This window comes from Chrysemys picta, chromosome 17 (genome assembly GCF_011386835.1).
Source record: "Chrysemys picta bellii isolate R12L10 chromosome 17, ASM1138683v2, whole genome shotgun sequence".
Lineage (NCBI taxonomy): Eukaryota > Metazoa > Chordata > Testudines > Emydidae > Chrysemys > Chrysemys picta.
The window spans coordinates 17707940-17727429 of NC_088807.1; the positions used below are offsets into that span (position 1 = coordinate 17707940).

The 19490-nt window shown below is 54.2% G+C and overlaps 2 protein-coding genes across 3 annotated transcripts in view; one reads left to right on the forward strand and one right to left on the reverse strand.

Moving 5' to 3' along the window:
- LOC101945709 (uncharacterized) overlaps nt 1-19490 on the forward strand; it is a 449899-nt gene that overhangs the window by 148517 nt on the left and 281892 nt on the right. The gene's annotated exons all lie outside the window — the stretch shown is intronic.
- TRIM28 (tripartite motif containing 28) overlaps nt 1973-19490 on the reverse strand; it is a 59372-nt gene continuing 41854 nt past the window's right edge. The window contains exons 7-18 of one of the 2 annotated variants that reach the window (XM_065571540.1): nt 18821-18967; nt 16781-16895; nt 15511-15902; nt 15228-15374; nt 6669-6705; nt 6184-6217; nt 5760-5973; nt 5277-5578; nt 4890-5007; nt 4493-4567; nt 4038-4172; nt 1973-3190 (exon numbers count right to left, since the gene is read on the reverse strand). In XM_065571540.1, the coding sequence (XP_065427612.1) occupies nt 2969-3190; nt 4038-4172; nt 4493-4567; nt 4890-5007; nt 5277-5578; nt 5760-5973; nt 6184-6217; nt 6669-6705; nt 15228-15374; nt 15511-15902; nt 16781-16895; nt 18821-18967 (1938 nt within the window). In that variant the 3' untranslated portion in view covers nt 1973-2968. The remainder of the gene's footprint in view (nt 3191-4037; nt 4173-4492; nt 4568-4889; nt 5008-5276; nt 5579-5759; nt 5974-6183; nt 6218-6668; nt 6706-15227; nt 15375-15510; nt 15903-16780; nt 16896-18820; nt 18968-19490) is intronic. The other variant, XM_005311859.4, reaches the window with a different exon arrangement.

Here is a 19490-nt window from a genome sequence, read left to right on the forward strand (position 1 = left end):
GGGTGATGCAGCAGGGTGCTTGGTCCAAGCCAAGGCCTGGATGAACATGTAACCACAGAAAACTCCCTGGTGGGGTTTGGTGGACTGACCCCTAGACAGAGCCCTTGCTGATCTCTGGTAAGAGGTCTGCTTGTAGGCCCTTTGGTTTAAAATGTTTTCTGTGCAATGCTTTCACTTAATAAATATATTTGCTTAGAGAGAGCTGGGGAGTAGCTAACCGTGTTTATAGCCTCTGAGGAGAAAGCAAAGTGCAGGCACTGGGGAATTCACACTGGAGGCAGGTAACTGTAGCAGCCTGGAAACACTCTGGCCAGGAGGAAGACCCCCAAGTCTGGTGAAGAGCCGGGAGCCGGACAGGAGCAGCTGGCCTGAACTGAGATACACGCACCCTTGTAAGCTCTCTGGAGCAGGCTCCAGCTTTTTGCTAGACAGACAGCAGCAAGAAGCGGGGGATTGCAGTACAGCTGATTACAGCGCCGAAGCCCAAGTTGAAGTTCTGGCCCAAAGTCTGAGTATGGGGGCCTGCCTTTCCCATCAGTAGCAGGGGGCATCCATTTGCCAACTTGTGGCAGCTGTAGGAAATCATCATTAAACCTGCACAGGCTGGAGCTAGACATTCACACACTTTGTTGTGCCATCAGCCACCCTGACACCAGAGTATCATGCAGTTGGTAGGGGTAGATGCAGGCAAAGCAGGGACAGCTGCTCTGAGGGGGAAGGTGGTGGATGGGAAATTGGGGCCAAGGCAGGATCTCTCATGCCCCAAGACCCAGAACTATGCCATGGAGATGGGAACATGGCAGATGCTCCAGAGGCTACCTGGAAATTCCCGGAGGGGATCATACAAATTCAGGGGACCAGGTTCCTGGGAGGAGCCAGTTTAAATCCTCTTCAAAATCCTGTCTGTGTTTGTCCTTACTGCTACCTGTAACGTCTAAAACTAAAATCCCTGAGTTACCTATTTCTATGCCAGCCTGGTCTTAAGTCAGTTTCACTCTTTCCCCCACTACAGAAGTACTTGTTTTCGGAGGGTCCATCCCACAGCAACTCAGTTTGAAACACAGACTAGAGCCAGCATGCTTTCCCAGCACCATGGCTGGTTTGCACAGCAGCGCTTTGGCCTTGACTGGTGTGCACGCCAACCCCGCTTAGGAGGGATTTCAGCCCTTCACACCGTGTTGCGGTAGAGCTGGCTGCAAAATTAAAATCCTCCCCTCCATTTCTGTCAGTGTCTAAATTTCCCATGGAAGCAAACAGTTTCAGCAGAAGACTGGACTATAACTCCCATGATGCCCCAGTCTCCAACCCCCCTCGGAGAGGGACCATGGTGCATGATGGTAGATGTAAACCCACTAGGGAGTCCGGGACACTCGCCCCCACAGAGCCAGAAGGGAGTTGTAGATCAGTTGGCATTTTCCACTACATTTCTGTTCTGAGGTGACTGAAGTCCTGGACTTCAACAGAACATTGTGGACCAGTTTCAGCTGCTGCACAACTTGGGGGGGGGGGGGGGGGTCAGAGGAGGAGCGGGTTTAAAAATGGTATTTGGGTACCTCAACTCCAGCCCCAAAGCACCAAACAATTACTAGTTCTTTGCAGCCAGTCTCTGAGCACTTCACCAAGGTCCTCACTGCACAGCTGGGGAAACTGAGGCAGGGGGCTGGACACCCAGCAGGTAAAGGAGACCCCAGCATTCTACCCACTAGATCAGCAGTCCCCCTTAATCCTGTCTGTGCTCCGCCCCCCCACCCTACCCCCAGCCATGGTTGGGAGCCACAGCCACAGTTGAAGCAGAGAGCAGAGCTGTGGCCATGGGTGGGACTGGGAGCGGAGCCACGGTTGGGGCCCCAAGGACCAGAAGTGGAGCCACAGCCAGGAGATGGGGCCAGAGGAGGGCTGCATGAGGCTCCCTCCCCACCCTCCTGCGGGGGCTGGCCCGGCCCCGGGAAGGACGAGGCACCAGGCAAAGCAGTACATAAAACCCAAGATTTATTCCGTTCTCAGAGAAACAAGTTTCCATCGCACAGGTCGCAAACGGTTATCGGGGACATGAAAGAAGCCATCTAAAATATACAAGCGAAGCCCAGCCTGGGATCCCGTTGCACGCTGGAGAAGCAAAAAGAACCAGGCCAGAAAGCGGCTGCCCTGCCGGGACAGGTACAGGAGTCGGAATGGCCCTGCCTCGGGCGTCAGTTACAAAACCACTGAACCGCAGCTTCCCCTGGCGTGGGCGAGGGGAGGGAGCACACCGGCATCGCAAGCAGGGGGAGGGGAGAGAAGGACGCAGCTAGAGAGCTGACAGTGGCTTGGAATAGCTTCGAAGGGGAGCGCTTGTGCCAGGGATGTTGAGATGAACATGGAGCAAACCCAGGGAGCTTCCCAGCAGGACAAGCTGTTGGGAACCAACCCCGCCAGCCTTTTTCCTCACTGAGCCACCTGCCCCCCCAGAGCCCCCTACAACCACCCCAAGATCCCACGCACATGGCAGCAGAGAGCAGCACTTCAGCCCAGGACCCCACAATCAGGGCAGGTGAGCCCAGGCGCTGGGCTAGGTCCCCAGCGCGGGCAGGGATGAGGGCCCAATGCCTAGCGCTCCACTAAACCCCGCCACGACCCTCTGACCTGACCCTGCCTGCAGATAGCTCCCCCCAACCACCCTGCACTGAAATCCCAGAGGAAAGATGGGGGGACCCTGTGTGCGCCGCCCACTTGCAGTCAAGGCAAAGAGCAGCACCGGAGGGGGAGGTGGGTGTGTGACCCTCAACGCAAACCGTGTGTGAAGACTTCATGGCAAAGGAACGGGCATGGGGAGGAGAGGGCTCCCCATCAACAAAAATTTCAACTGGAGTGGGGGGGCAGGACGTCCCGCTGCCGCCACGCGACCCGGGGCAAGAGGCGAGTCCCAGGCTTTTTTGGTCATTGCCTGCGGGACGCCAGGCGGCTGCTCCGGTCGATGCAGGCCAGCCCCTCACTCCTCCTCCCCAGCGCCTGCCGAGGCAGCGGGGGCCTCGCCCAGGGAGCCAGCAGGGGAGCTGCGGTGGGTGAAGCTGCTGCTGCTCTCGCTCCGCTGCTCATCTAGCGGGATGGGCTCCACCAGCGCCGAGGAGAACTTCCGGTCGCCGAAGGAGGCGCTCCACTTGGCCTCGAAGAAGCGCTGCAGCCCAATGATGGACTGGACATCCTCCTTGTCCTGGAGGAGGGGAGCACAAAGGCCGGGGGTCAGGAGCCACAGCCGCGAGACACCCACAATCTCCAAATCTGGGATATGCCCCCACATCATCCAAAATGGCCTGTGGCCTGCTCCCATAGCGGCCAGAGTCTCCCCACCCCTACTGTGTCCCCCAGAACCAGGACACTCCTCCACTGTGACCCAGGAACCTGCTAGTGCTAACCGGCAGAGAGCAGCGTTTGACAGGATCCCCTGGGGTGCGCACACAATTCACCCAAGGGTGGGGTCTCTACCAGGAGGCAATAGCCCCATCAGTCCGTTGGTCACAGCAAGATGTATGTAGGGAGTTGTGTCTATGGTGGAAACTCTGCACTCAAGGTTTGGGGGTGAACATGCTCCTCTCAGGGAGGACAGGAGAGATGCTGCTTCTCCCCTGCCCATCGGCTGGCCATGTGCTTCACAGCTGAGGCCCAGCTACCGTCTGGGCTGAAAGTGGATGAAGAGATAGGGAAAGTTACAGGAAGAAAAAACAGGAGGCAGGGAGGCCGTTTCAGGGAAAAGGTGCCAGCGGCAGGTCTGAGAACCGTGGGTACCCAGGGGGACATTGGCCTGAAGAGTCAGCAGGGCCCACGTAGGCAGAGAGGGGAGGGCTGGGGTGGCCTGGGGAGTTGGGGAGCTGAGCCTCACTCAGGTACACACTAAGCACAGGTGGTAGCAAGGTGCCTCAGCTCTGGCCACCCCCGGGGTGTGCCCTGTACCCACCCTGCCTGATTCATTACGATCAGGACATTCCCCTGCCTGCCCCAGAAGGGACATGCCTCTCTCCCCACCGCCAACAGGGGAAGGAGGGTCCCAGGTCACCCCTCACCTCCGTCAGCTTGTTGAATTGCTTGATCATCCGCCAGACATCCTGGGCAAACTCCTCGGAGGAGCCGTAGGGTGGGGAGAGCTTCTCCTGCAGCCTGGCTCGGATCAGGGTCAGGTCGATGGTGTCCTGACCCTCCTGGGGGAAAAAACGGCAGGGGTCAGGCCTGGCCACACCGGCCAGAGGCCTCTGCCCTCCCTGAGCCCCACCCTGTCTCCTATGGCCCCTCTCCCCGCCAACCCACATGCCAGAAACCTTCTCCCCAGAATAGAGTCCCAGCATTCAAGTACTAGTGAGACTGCCTCATGCCTGGGGCTCTCCACAACCCATGCATCAAGGGCAGCCCCCCCCCCACCTTCAGCACCCCCCACACCCCATGAAGTGAGCACATCCCCCACACAGCATCAAGTACCCCCCAACCCCCAGTGAATCAAGCACAGCCCCCCTCCCCAACTCACCGTGGCGGTCGAAAGCCGGTGGAGAGGCCGGCAAGGCTCATGGCACAACAGCTCCAGCAGGACACGCTCACACTTCTGCCAGGCCAAGGGGGACACAGCAGGGTTAGGAGCAGGGACCACACGACCTCCCCTCCCACTCAGGGCCAGGCCAGACGCCACCCAGCACCCCAACCCCGGCTGTGGCTCCATGGAATCATACAAGAGCAAGGCCAGGCCCCGGGGCACCAGGCCAGGCCCAGTCATGTGCCCCCCCAGACAGCACGAGGCTGGCCAGCCCAGAGAGCAGAGGATGAGCACTCTGCCCATACGCCCACCCCCTGCATGGTGCTCTCTGAGGCAGAGAGATTTGCTCTCCAAACCGATCCCAGTCACTTGGACCCCAGCCCGACACACGAACCCTCTGCTCCAAGGGGGAGAGTTTATTGGGGCCCTCATCTTCCGAGGCGGGGAAGTTGGTGCCGTCCTCCTCACCGGGCGCTGGCAGTTCCTGGCACAGCAGGCACTTCCACTCCTGACTGGGGGGCAAATGAGAGGAGTGAGTATTGCCCCCCATGCTCCCAGCCAGACAGCAGGGGACTCCTTTTCCGAGAGAACATTTGCTCTCTCAGTACATCAATAGTAAAGCTGGGGATAGAACCCCGGAGTCCTGGCTCCCAGCACCCCACCAGACCCCCCTCCCCTCCCAGACCTGGGGATAGAACCCCGGAGTGCTGGTTCCCAGCCCCTCCCTTCCCCAACCACTAGACCTCACTCCCATTCCAGGGCTGGGGAAGGGGATAGGTACCTGGGGATCTCCTGCAGCACCGGGAGGTGGCAGTCCAAATGGTAGCACTGCTCACACTGGTTACACATCACAACGGAGCCTGCCTTCCGGCACACTCTGCAGTGGGCAGCATTGGCTGCCTCCATGGCCCCCTCCTGGCTCTGGCCTGGTGTCACGTCCAGACTGGAGCCGATGCTGCCGCTGGGGGAGATGAGGCGAGACACGGAGCCCTCGGCGGCCAGGACGTCCTGGGGCAGAACAACGGGCTTGGTGTCTCTGGGATCCTCTGCTGGATAATCGATTGCTGCCTCCATCTGCTCCTCCTGGGGGGACAGCACAGGGTTAGGGTTGGCTCCCAGCAGCCCAGCAACGCACTCCCAGTGGGACAGGGACACCCCCAGGGCTGGTTTCCACATGGCCAAGAGCCCAGCACCACCCACCAGGACACAGCCCCGCACGGGCCCCCTAGAGCAGGCCAACCAGGTATCCCAAGGCAGCACCAACCTTGACTATGGCTCCGGGCAAGATGCTGCTGGGGGGTTGGGCGGCAGCCTGCTGGGCCCCACGCTCAATGACGATCAGGTTGTAGTCCTCGTTACTGTTGCCAGGGAAGACTTTGAAGACAGGCGGCTGGCTGTCGGCTGTCAGGTCCAGATCCAGCCGCTCCAGGCTCACCCGCGGCACCTTGCGCATGACATTGCCGTCCGAGGGTCTGGGCCTGCAATGCAGCACGGGGGGGAGGGGTGTCAGCGTCATCAAGGCATGACCCCTGCCCCACACCCGGGTGGAGGAGGCCACAGCAACAGGGGATCCACAGGAGGAAGGGGGACAGCATGCAGCAAGCTGACAAATACAGCCCCACTCCCCCCACCATGACAAGGACCCCACTCCTTCCCCAGACACCAGGGCAAGGATTCAGCTGACTTACCTCTTCATTCCCGATACATGGGCCTCGGTGCTGTCTGTTGGGGAGAGAGAGAAGCCAGACACTAGTCAGGCAGCCTTTCTCCCACCCCACCCCGGTTGCCCCCCCATCTCCAGCCATGCTGCCACGGGAAATCCCAAAGGAGCCAGAAGAGTTTCTAGCCCTGGCATGGGCGGGAAGGCAGCCTTCCAGCAGCCTGCCGCCCGCCTGAGTCTGCAGGGAATGATGGCTGGTGGGTCTCCCCAATTAATCTCAGTGGGGCATTAATGCTCAGCCCTGATGAGACACTAACTACATCCCTGCGGAGGGTGTGGGCCGCTGAAAGGACAATAGGACGGACGGCTGCCCAGGGGGGAGCTACTCCCACACGGTGCCGTGCCATGCCATACCCTCTGACGAGCCCCCAACACCTCGCTCTGGGGCCAGCCAGGAGCTCCAAGGACAGGGTGATCCTCTGCTCTCCCCCCCCGGGCTCCCCAGTCTCTTACCCAGGTCTCCAATGCCTTCCTCCTGGGTGTCCATGGGCTGCAAAGGAATGAAAAGGAGGACACATCAAGGAGAATTCCACCAGATCGCCCCCCCATTCCCAGCTGCCGGCCCACTCTACCCAAGAACCTCTTAATGCCAACTGACAAAGGGGTGCAGAGGGGTGGCGTGATTCTGGTACATGCATCTGAGGTCTCAATGACAACTGGTGTCAGCACTGATGCTCAATATCTCAGTGAACAAATGCACAAGTGCTATGAATGCCTGCTGAAAATATAGTCCTGAAGTCTGTACTGAGGTATTAGTCAGCGGCAAAAAGTGACAAACCGGTTGTCTCAGTCAAGTAGCATATCTAGCTGTCTGTTTAAACAGAAATTAAGTATTGTGTATTTCACAACAGTCTGGACTGGATGCAAGTGAAGGCTTGTGAGAATTTCAAAGAGACACTAAACAGGAAGGAAGCAGCTGCCGGGGTTTCCCATGTCGGCAGGCGAACATCAAAAGTTTGATCTCTGGGAGGCAGAGAAGACACTTCCCCAAGAGGTGGGTAGCTACATCCGCAGGAGAAGCCCTCCCACAGCACCCTGTCTACACGGAGGGGCTAGGTTGGTATAACTACATCACTCAGTTGTATGTATTTTTCACACCCCCAAGTGATGTAGTTATACAGATACAGGTCTGTAGTGTAGACCTGGCCTACATGCCGTGGTGGTAAGCAAAGGGCTGGCCCAGAGAGCTGCATCCTACAAGCTGGTGGATGGTACTAGCAGGCCTGTTGATCCAATGAGTGTTCAGTGAATAAGGAGCTGAACATGCCCAGTGTCTGGGGATTGGTGTGAGCCCATTGCTATCTGTCTGGACAGCAGTAGGTTGCCAAAGGCTTGTTATTTCAGGGGGATGATCGATAGCAATCACAGACAAAACTCCCTCATGCTCTCAGCAAGCAGTGCTGAGGGGCCACACAACCCTGGGTACCGGCATATATCCATCCTCAGCACCCCATGAGGAATGGACCAGTTACAGGAATCTCCTGGGTCTGGTACCTATACACTAGCTTGCCAGAGTCATGTCAGGTTAATACTGGAAGCCTGTCTCCCACTGCTCAACTTGTCGTATGTAGTGCTGCTGTAGCAGTGTTGGTGTCCCAGGATATCAGAGACTCAAGCTGGGTGAGGTCATATCTTTGATTGGACAAACTTCTATTAGAGAGACACCCAAGCTTACAAGAAGCGTAGTTTATTGGACGAAAGATTACCTCTTCCATCTTGTCTCATCTTAATTGTCATGAGGTGTGTGTGCGTGCACGCGCACACGAAGAGTTGTCTGTAGACTGAAAATTACTACTCCCTGGGGGAAATTCTGCACATTTGAGAACATGCAGAATTTGTATTTTCCCGCCTGAAATTTTTGCCTAAGTACTGCAGTTCCGCCGGTTGCCCACCAGAGGCCGATGTGCTGCCAGAACAGCCAGCTGCATTCATGCCAGCTGTTCTAGCACAACAGTGCACTCTGGTGGGCAAAAGGCAGAATTGCAGCCCTTAGGCAAAATGTTTTTTATGCAGGAAAGTACAAAATTCTATGCCCAGTGCTGCAGAATTCCCCAGGAGTAGAAGTTCATCACAGCACCCTGCCAACGGAGCCAGTTTAGGACAGAGTGGGGAACACAGGGCTGCTTGGGGGGTGTCACAGACTGGGGTTCAGAATGGCTAGTGGCAGGGATAAACTGGAGCATGCATTAAGCCTGGGGACAGGGGCTGCAGAGACCTATGGGGATGAGGGGTACTGGGACAGGGGCAGTCGTGCCTGACAATGGGAAAGGCTTGGAGTCAACCAGGGACTGCCTGGAGGAGGCCTCCCTACACCCTAACAATTCCCCCTCATCCCCCAAGAAAAAAACACTCCCACCCACACCCAAAGCTTTCCAGGTTCACTCCTAGGCTGCTTCCCTCTCTCAGCTCCTCTGTTACCCCTGACTCCCCCAAGCCCTTACACTGCTTCTGACAGGAGCAGGAAGAGAAGGTTACTCATCTTGTGCAATAACTGAGGTTCTTTGAGATGGCTGTCCCTATGGGTGCTCCACTTTAGGTGTTTGTGTGCCCCTGCACTTCTAGTCGGATATTTGTAGTAGCAGTGCCCCGGTTGGCCATGCACACGCAGCAGCCATCTCACGCCACTCTGAGCGGCTACACAGAGCACACAGCAAACCGCCCCTGAGTTCCTTCTCTACCCGAGAGGATCGAAGAAAAACCCCAAAGCACAGGGGAGGAGAGGGGTAGTGGAGCACCCACAGGAACAACCATCTCTAAGAACCTCAGTTACTGCACAAGGTGAGTAACCTTTTCTTCAAGGAGTGCCCCTGTGAGTGCTCCACTTTAGGTGACTGTAGAGCAGTGCCCCTCTTTGGAGAGGAGGGGCTTCGGAGGTCCTGAATGCTGACGCACGCATCAGCAGCTGAACGTGGCTCTAAAGCATAACGTTTGGTAAATGTATGGACTGATGCCCAAGTAGCTGCTTTACAAATGTCAATGACAGGTACGACTGAGAAAAGCTACTCGTGTGGATATAGCTCTGGTAGAGTGCGTGCTAAGTACAGAAGGAGGTTCCAGATCATGTTTTTGGTGAAATGGAACTGACTTGATCAGATTATCCTGAGTCGCTGTCTGGAAATGGTTTGGCCTTGGGAACGTTCTGTTGTGGATATAAATTGGGATGATTTTCTGAATGTCTGTTCTTTCTATATAGAACGCAAGCGCTCTACAAACATCCAGCATGTGAAGGAACGCTTCCCTGCTGTCGGCGTGCGGCTTTGAGAAGAATACAGATAAGTAGATGGGTTGGTTGAGATGAAAGAAGACAGCAACCTTGGGTATAAATTATGGATGTGGATGTAAGATTACCTTGTCCGTGACGAATATGGTACAGGGTGGGTTTACCATTAGGGCACCCAGCTCTCCCACGCTCCTTGCAGACGTGATCGCCACTAGGAAGGCGACGTTCATGGATAAGTGTAACAGCGAGCAGGTAGCTAATGGCTCGAAGGGTTTGCCCATGAGAGTACCGAGAAGACGGTTGAGGTCCCCCATAAGGGTTGGGGGAGTCTTAGTGTGGGTTAAGTATTCTGTAGGTCTTTGAGAAAGCGTTTAGTTAGAGGGTGGGCGAAGACAGTGAGTTCATCTATCTTAGAGTGGTAAGTGGTAATGGCAGATAAATGCACGTTGAGGCCTTGTCTATACTTACCAGAGCGGTGATCAGATGCACTGATGGACGATTTAGCAGGTCTAGTGAAGACCCGCTAAATCAACCACCAATCGCTCTCCTGTCGACTCCTGTATTCCACTGGATTGAGAAGAGTAAGGGGAGTTGACAGGAGAGCGTAGTGTGGACCCCGCGGTATGTAGATCTAAGCTACGTCAATTTGAGTTATGCTATTCACAACTCAAATTGCATAGCTTAGACTTTTCCCTTTAACGTACACAAGGCCTGAGTAAACTAACGGAAAGACCAGATTTGAGCATCAGCATGTATTCCAGTATTGTGGGTAGTGATGCTCATTGTGGAGAAACTTGTATGTCCCTGCACGATATGGAAAAACGTTTCCACTTGTGCACCTATGTTTTCCGTGTCAGTCGCCAGCTGTTCAGTAAGATATCCTGTACTTCCCTGGTTTGTCATTCATGGATTAGTCATGCCTTGAGACGGAGAATCAGAATATTGGGGTGGCGGAGGCGTCCCATGTCCTGCGTCAGCAGGTAATGCACAAGGGGAAGGGTCCATGGTGGTCTTGTGGCCATCTGATTAAGGTATAGGAACCATGTTTGTCTGGGGCCATGTTGATGCACTTAGGATTACTCTGGATTTGTCCTTTTTTATCTTGAGAAGTACACGGCTCAATAGTGGAGTTGGGGGGGGAAGGCATACATCAAGGGGGTTTCCCATTTCATGAGGAAGGCATCCCCCAGGGAATTGGGTCCAAGCCCTGCCTGGGAGCAGTATTGGGGCCATTTGGCATTGTGATATGTTGCAAAAAGGTCTACTGAGGGAAAACCCCATTGGAGGAATACAGTTTTCAGGATTCCTGGGGCCAGTTCCCATTTGTGCATTTGCGAGAAGCGTCTGCTTAGGTTGTCTGCTGTGACATTCTGGCTTCCCAGTAAGTAGACTGCAACGAGATCTATGCTTTTGGAGATGCACCATTCCCAAAAGTGAACTGCTTCTGCGCAGAGCAGGTAAGATAATTTGGCAATTTATGTAGAACACAGTGGCCAAGTTGTTCATGAGGATCTGGACAGTTGTTGCATATCAGTGGCAGCATGCATTTCGAAACGCCCTGAGTTCCAATACATTTATGTGGAGGGTGGATTCCGCAAGGGACCACCAGCCTTGGATGGTATTCTTGGACAAGTGTGCTCCTCCATCCCACAAGGGAGGCGTCTTTGGTGATCATTACCGATGGGGTGTCAGAATGGAACACCTGTACAAATGTTTTTTTGGCCACCATGTGAATGAGTCTTTTTACCCCACTGGGCATTGTCAGTCTATGGATGGAGTGCTTGTGGGGGAGTATAGACAGTATGAAGCCAGGTTTGTAGACACCTCATATGAAGCCTGGCATGCTTCACAACAAACGTGGTGGCCCGGCATATGCCCTAAGACAGTGGGTCTCAAACTTTTTTACTGGTGACCCATTTCACATAGCAAGCCTCTGAGTGCAACCCCCCTAATAAATATATAAAAAAGTGTGTTTAATTTAACATTATAATAAATGCTGGAGGCAAGTGGGGTAGATTTCTGAATGTTGATTTGTAATTCTAATTTTGTAAATAAGGTTGTTGTGATGTGAAGGACATTGACTGCAGCCTGGTACGTGGAAGCTTTTAGGAGGCAGTCATCTAAGAAGGGAAATATCACACCTTGTCTGAGAAGGCATGCTGCATGACAAGGACCTTGGATAATACCTGTGGATAATCCGAATGGGAGCACTCTGTACTGGTAGTGGAGGTTCCCAAGCGTGAACTGAAAGAACCTTCTGGGCACGGGATGAATAGTGACATGAAAATAGGCATCTTGTAGGTCAAGGGCCAACAGCCCATCTCCTTTCTCCAATGCTGGAATTATGGTTGCTAGGGTTATCATCTTGAAGTGCTGTGTTCTGACAAATGGTTTAGCTTGCGCAAGTCCAAGATGGGCCTCCATCCACCTGTTTTCTTCTGAGTGAGAGTAGTGTGAATAAAATCTGCTCCCCCTGTAAGTACAGGTTCTACAGCACCTAGTTGTAGGAAGTGGTTTACTTCCTGCTTTAACAGGTGCTCATGAGATGGGCCAGGGGGGTGGGTAGGCAGGATAGAGGAAAAGGGATAGAAGAGCCCTTGCGTATAATTTCCAGAACCCACTTGTCTGATGTAATGGTTGCCCAGACCGGGTAGAAGGGTGTTGGGTAGTCCCCAAATGGGCAGGAGATGAGGAACTTTGGCAGTGGAGTATGTGAGGCTCTCGTGCCCTCGACCAATACTTCAAAATGCTTGTCTGGAAGTGGATGGTTGAGACACTGCTGACTGCTTTGGGGCTTGTTGGCGTCTCGTCTGATGTTGTTTGTGGTGCTGGTCATGTCATCTGAGGTTGGGCAGATAGGGCAGTGCAGAAGCATTGGGTATAAAGTCTGCCCTGTTTCTTTTTGTTCACAGGGGCATATATTCCTAGGGTTTTCAATGTGTCACTGGAATTCGTGTGTGTAAGGTTGCATCTGTGCCTTCTGCGACCAGTTTTTGACCTTTGAAAGGTAAGTCCTCTACCGTCGCCTCAACTTCCTTGGGGCAGCCTGAAAGGTGGAGCCAGGATGCCCGCGGCATGACTATGGAGGGGGCAACAGAGCGGGCCACCATGTCAGTGGAGTCCAAGGAAGCCTGTAAGGCCATTCTGGGGAAGCCTTCTGTTATGTTAGCTTTATATTGTTCTTTACCTGTTGGAAGATGTTCAATAAAAGTTGTCGTCATTTGTGCAAAAATGTGTGTACTTTGCCTGTAATGCAGAATAGTTTGCTATGTGAAACTGGAGGGTTGCCGTGGAATAGTCCTTTCTGTCAAAGAGGTCTAGGCACTTCCAATCTTTATCATAAGGGGTGGTCCTAGTCAGACGTTGCTCTCCCCTTTGATTAACTGCCACCACCAATGAATTAGGGGTGGGGGAGGGGGGAGTGAACAAAAACTTAGCTCCCTTAGCTGAGACATAATACTTCTTGTCTGATCTTTCACAACGTGGAGCTGTAGCTGGCATCTGCCAGACAGTTTTGGCTGGATCCATGATGGCAGCATTGATGGGTAGTGCAATCTTAGCAGGAGGAGATGTATGGAGAATATGTCTGCTCATGCTGTCTCTCCAGCAGCTCTGACAAGGAAATGTTGAGGGAGTCAGACACTCCTTTAAATAATTCCTGGAAGGATTTAAAGTCATCGCCTGATGTCGGAGGAGGCGGCATTATTGTTGTGTCAGGCGACAAAGATGTGGGTGGATGGGATGGTGCCACCCTGTGGTGGCTCTTCAATTGCTTCTGCTTCCTCCTCAAGGGCTTCTGGGGGCTACCGTCAGTACCGAAGAGAGGCGCTCCTGGAGTGGACGTGATGTGATGTGAAGAGGTCTGCCTGGCTAACAAACTGCTGCAGCACAGGCACGCTTGGCGTCGATGGAGGAGGCAGGCTTTTGATTAGAATCATTGTGATTGCTGCTAGTGCTGTAGACTTGATGAAATGTATTGGTTGCAGCAGGTGGCGCCATCGTGCTGCTCCATGGCTCTGGGTGCCAATGGTACCCAGATTTGGTGGTCGGAGATTGCCTTTTCTGAGGCAAGGCGTGAGACCATTATTTCGTGCGGAACTGGGTCCTTAGCAGCTGTTTTGGAAGAGGATCCCATGTCCAATGCCACCACGGGTGAGTGTTGGCGGGGAGGGGTCCTGTGCTCAGGATCAGAAGCAGGTTGAAGGGATTTCTCCAGCATCATAAGTTTTAATTGGCGATCCCTAGCTTTTCTAGTTCTTGCTGTCCGCTTTCTGCAGTGGTGGCACTTCTGGGCAATGTGGGCCTCTCCCAGACAACAAACACACTGAGTGACCATCTGAGACTGGTATTGACAATCTACAGATCAGACAGCATTTAAAACCTGGAGAACCAGGCATGTCAGAGAGGCTGTTCACAAAGAAGGAATGGGAATAGTCCCCTACAAGTCTATGACTAGAAGTGCAGGGGTGCACAAACACCTAAAGTGGAGCATCCACAGGGACAATACTTCTGTATTGTAATTTAAATGAATTACACAAAATTCTGTAATATGCCTAGTAAGGAATCTATTTGTCAAAAAACATTTCCTGAATCTTTTTTTGTCTGTATTATTACAGACCTACTTGCTCAGATATTTTGAAATAAATTACCAAAATAATTGTAACTGGCATGATTATATTGTGTTATTTTGACAAAAAATATGCAGAATTCTGCAAACTTCTCAAAGATTGTGTGCAGAAATTTAACATTTTTGGTGCAGATTTTCCCCAGAAGTAAAATTATGGTCTTAAGGTCTGAGTGGGGGCTTGTCACCAGAAGTTGATAAACAAGCTGAAAATGTTTGTCTCCATCTGCCTACACAAGTTAACTGGTTTGTTGCACACTTCACAATGAATGCTTATTTACCATCTCAGCAAAATGTTAATTGCAAACTTGGGGGGAGATTTTAGACAGGAAAATACAAGCAGCTGGGGTTACCCTATTTGCAAGGGATGACCATGGATTTTTGCACTGTAAGACTCACTTTGCATCCTTCACCTAGGAAGTAAGCAAGCCCACTGCCAGCTTCTGGGAAAACAAAGATCACAGCATCAAGCTGTTAAATGCTGGGAGAAGAACTTGGGAGAGAGACCCTCCTGTCTAATAAACTTCATCTTGTTAAGTTTAGGCCCTAGAACGTGTGTTGTGATTTTTACTTCAGATGTAACTCTTCATTTCCCATAGTTCTCTAGCATTTGTATCACTTGTGTCAAATGAACTGGTACTTGCTTTCTCTAAACACAAATTTAGTTGCTGTGTGTTAAGCAGAGCTGCCTTGGAAGTTGTGGTGTACTGTGCCTTTGGGAATAGAGGCTCCAGAAATTCTGTGAGTGTCCAATGGACCAGGGGCAGGACACCGAAGGGGGACCCTCAGGGTAGGTCTGTCTACACAGACAAGAAAAACCCACGGCTGGCCAGGGCCAGCAGACTTGGGCTCACAGGGCTGTTTCCTTGCAGTGTAGATGTACAGGCTTGGACTGGAGCCTGAGCTTTGGGACCCTCCCAACACAGAAGATCCTAGAACCCAGGCTCCAGCCCAAACCTGGAAGTCTACACAGCAATGAAACAGCCCAAGTTGGCTGGCATGGGCCAGCTGCGGGGTTTACTTTACTGTCAAGACACCCTCCAAGAACCTTGGGGGAGGGTTGTAATGTGCTTAGCACAAGCCTGCAGAGTGACGGTGGAGCCAGCGTAGGCACAGGCCCTGACACACCCCTTGCCGTGCCCGTCTGGCTTCTCCTGGCCCTGCTCACCTGCACAGCGGAGGATGCCAGGGCGCTGCCCTCACTGATGAAGCAGTCTGTCTGGCTGTTGGAAGAGACGATGGGCTGCAGTAGGGCTCCTGGGGCCAGCTGTCCCTTGCTGACGATGGTGGACTGCATCGAGACTTGCTGCACACCCTGCGGGGAGAGGGAGAAGAGCCTGTTACCCCCATGGAAAGGGTACAGCCTGGTGCATGGGCCACCCCACTGCTGCTACCATTGGAGAGAGGCTCCCCCACCATCTGCCAGGTAGCTGCTGGAGCGTGGCACCCACCTGAGTCCCATTGACCTGGGGCAGGAGTACCAGCTGGCCCATGACTTGCTGCTGGCCGTTCATCTGTAGGAGGCCGCGGGGCTGCACCAACTGGAGCTGCATGGGCTGTACGTAGGTGGTGCCGGCACCACTCTTAACCACGGGGGCCGTGAGGATCCGGGCGGGCTGCACTGGTGGCTGCAGAAGCGGAGGCTGGCTCTGGGAGACAGCAGCCTCGGGCCGGTTCGGGACCATGAGAGGGACATTCTTAAGAGGAGCCAGTACCTGGGGAGTGCCGGAGACCTGTTTCACCCCTCCTCCTGCCGCTGCCGGGCCGGTGGCATTGGCACGCTGGATCTGCGCGTTGGGGGCTGCGGCCTGCAGGGTGCCGCTCCGCTCTGAGACTATTGTTCCTGGAGAGAGGATGGGCATTGTTAGGGTGCATTTAAACAGAAGCACACGATCAGGGAACAGGGCACCCAGGCCTGAGTTAGGTCCACCTCTGGGTTTCCAGAGTCCTTTGCGTACCCAGTCCCAGCCACACATGTCTAAGCTACAACAAGCAGGGTGTGTCCCATGACAGCTCCTGGAAATACTGATGGCATAAGGAGCCATTGAGGCAAGCTGGCCATTTGGGATCTGCTCCTATGGCACAGCGGGGGCGCCCCGTGCGTTGGTTTAATGCCCACATCGCACCACAGCACTCCCCACCCTTGGCTGGCCCTGCTGTGCCTGGTGGGAGAGGGGGGGGAGGGGGAAGATTTCAGGTGGATCCCAATGCTCAGAAAGCAGCTGCAGGACTGGGCCCCACAGCTCAGCTACAAGAAGCGTGGTCAAGAGCTGCTCTGCCTGACTCCCCTCCACACGGGATCCACTCAACTGTGCCCAACAGGGCAGGGGTAGTACCTGGGTGTTGGCTGAACCCTGATGCCAGGCTCCCCAGGTGCAGTGGCAACCGCCCACAATCAGCCACTTCTACACCATCCCTGGCTCTTACATTATGGGACAGGAGGGCTCATGTCATTGGGCTTGGGACCTGCATACACAGTGGTCCCCTGCTGTCCTGCCACAAGCCACTCACCAGCCAAGACCCAGCCCCCGGGGAGGAGGGACAGCCGGGGCACTGGGCTCCCAGCACAGACAGCGCACAACTTTGGGGGGGAGGGGGAGGGGAGAAAATACAGAGGTCAACACGGTCTGGGATCTCTGCAATCCCCTTCCCTCCACATCACATGCCCGCACCGTCTCAAAGCCAGTGAGTCTCCCAGAGACCCCCAGCCCTACGGCTCACCGAAGGTCTCCGCACTCTTGGTCCAGGCGTTAAGATCCCACTGGAACTTCATGTCCCCCTGGGGCTCCACGGGGTCTACGATCATCTTGAGGGCACGATGCAGCTGGAAGTAGATCTGGGGTGGGGGGGGGGGGGAGGGGAACAGATGGTCACACCCAGGGTAATGATGCTGCTGAAACCCAGGAACCTGGGTCCATTCCTCCTGTCCTCTCCTCCCATGTAACCCTGGTGCGGCCAGGAAACCCAGACATCTCAAAGCGATTGGACTCTGGATCAACATGCAGTGTCCAGGAGATCCCACTCTCGGAAGCTTGGGGGGGGGAAACCTGGTCGCAGCCTCCCACTAATCGTCACAGGTTCGTTCACCAGTGAGAATGCTATGGAAACAGGGAAGCTTCAATGGTTCTGGGTGAATGGGTCAGATAGGGATGTTTCCTCCAGTAGGAGCAGTCAACAAGGGTAATTAATGCCACTCCCACCCCTGCAACAATGCAGGTAACCCTCAGCTGAGCAGTGCTGAGCCAGGTCAGACCAAGCAATCAGCTCTGTGCTGGGGAGAGGGTTACCCACTCAATCCAAGAGCTGACAGAAGACTGACAGGCCAGGGTGCATTTAAAGAGAAGCACCTAAAACAGCCACCTCCCTAGCCTGCACCCACCCTCCCACAGCAGCTCGGAGCTCCAGGGCCACCGCCCCAGTGGCGGAAGCAGAAAATGTCAGAGGTTTCTGTAAGTCCCAGTTTTCATGCCTTCCATGACCTCGGAGACACAATCTTAGCCTTAGTCATGATCTCCTGCAGTTATGCAAATACCCAGCCTTCTGAACATAAGGGGGGCCAGATGGGTCAGACCAATGGTCCATCTAGCCCAGTAGCCTGCCTTCTGCCAGTGGTCAATGCCAGGTGCTTCAGAATGAACAGAACAGACAATTAATGAGTGACCATCTACTATCATTCAGTTCCAGTTTCCGGCAATCAGAGGCTTGGGGCACCCAGTGCATGGGGTTGCGTCCCTGACCATCTTGGCTGGAAAGGGTGAGAGGTCATCTAGTCCAGTCCCCTGCACTCATGGCAGGAGTAGGTATTATCTAGACCATCCCTGACATGGGTTTGTCTAACCTGCTCTTAAAAATCTCCAATGATGGAGATTCCACAACCTCCCTGGGCAATTTATTCCAGTGCTTAATCACCCTGACAACTTATCTAGCTATGCCCCGAGGAAAGTACAAGTCTACTGATTGTCTGCTCATGGAATCTCGGGTCCAAGACCATAGCTATATAAAGGACAGCAAGTTATTCATAGGGGTGCCTGTTCTCAGCAGAAGCAGTTATGAACTTGTAACCCGGGGGGGGGGCGGGGGGGGGAACCTTGCTGGGGTTTGAAGGACTGATCAGCAAGAAGCCTTCCCAGATGATCGCTTCTAAAGCTTATCAGCACACATGCAGATTTTTGTATTGCTTTCATAGGTTTTCTACAATGCTTTCACCTTAGGAATAAGTGTGCTTCCTCAGAGCTGAGTGGTAACTAACCAGGGACAACCACACTGAGGATAAAGTGCAGGCATTGGCCTGCTTAGGGCATTGGGATGATTTAGTTGGGAATTGGTCCTGCTTTGAGCAGGGGGTTGGACTAGATACCTCCTGAGGTCCTTCCAATCCTGATATTCTATGATTCTATGACTTGCCAGGGGGATTTACAGTGTAGGCAGGGAATTGCCCAGCCTGGCAATACCCTGGGCAGGAGGGAGAGACGTGGGTCTCCGCCCAAAAGAGCGGACAGCTGTGAAGCCTGAAGTGGGTGTCCCCTTGCTGGACCACAGAGGAGGAATGCAGGTGCAGCGCCTAAGCTGTGACATGTTGCCCAACACCTGCAGGAGCCTCACCCCTTTCAGAAAGCCAAGTGGAGAGAAGATCTCCACTGGAACCGAGCCTGGAGAGCACCCTGCAGCGACTACAGCTGAGCCAGAGATCAGGGTCTGACCTGCCACTAGATGGGGCCCCATTGTGTTGCACCCCATCCCCCTGCCCGTCTAGTCACTCACCAGTTTCTTGGAAAGCAGCAGGGCAGTGTTGTTGTCACTCTCCAGGGCCCAGGAGGCGAAACGCAGGATGTGCTCCTGATGGCGCTGCAGCTTGGTCATGGCCCAGTGCTGGCGCTCCAGCTTCTCCTGCTGCCCTTCAGTCACTTTCTGCAACACAGCCAGGTGCCAGCACCCCATCAGCAACAGCACAGAGACCTTCTCTCCCCCCCCAGCAGAATGCTGCCACATGCCCCGGGCTGCAGTGCAGCCTGTGTGGAGAAGTGGGAACGGCCTGATATTTTAATGAAGGATATGCATGGTTGTGAACTGAGTAGGGATTGGTGCCAATGCAGGACAGACTCCTGCTCGGAAACTTCTCAGCTGAATGCGCTGGGCACAGCTCATGGGGTGGGCCAGAGGGTGAGAGTCGGACCCCTTGGGGGCTGGCACAATGGAAGAGTTCCTCCAAAGGACTGTTTAAAAGCGGAGATGGAGCACAGATCCTATTGATCCATGACAATGGGGGGGAGCCAAGGGGGACAGCTCCCTGACTCCCTACTCCTAGGGAGTGAGCAGGTTTCAGTGCTAAGATCCACATGCACTCAGAGGAACTCCTTGCACACCTGTGTTCAAGGCTCCTGCAAGGGCAGCAGGAGGGCGAGTCAGGGGTCTGCTCCAGAGGTGGGTTGGG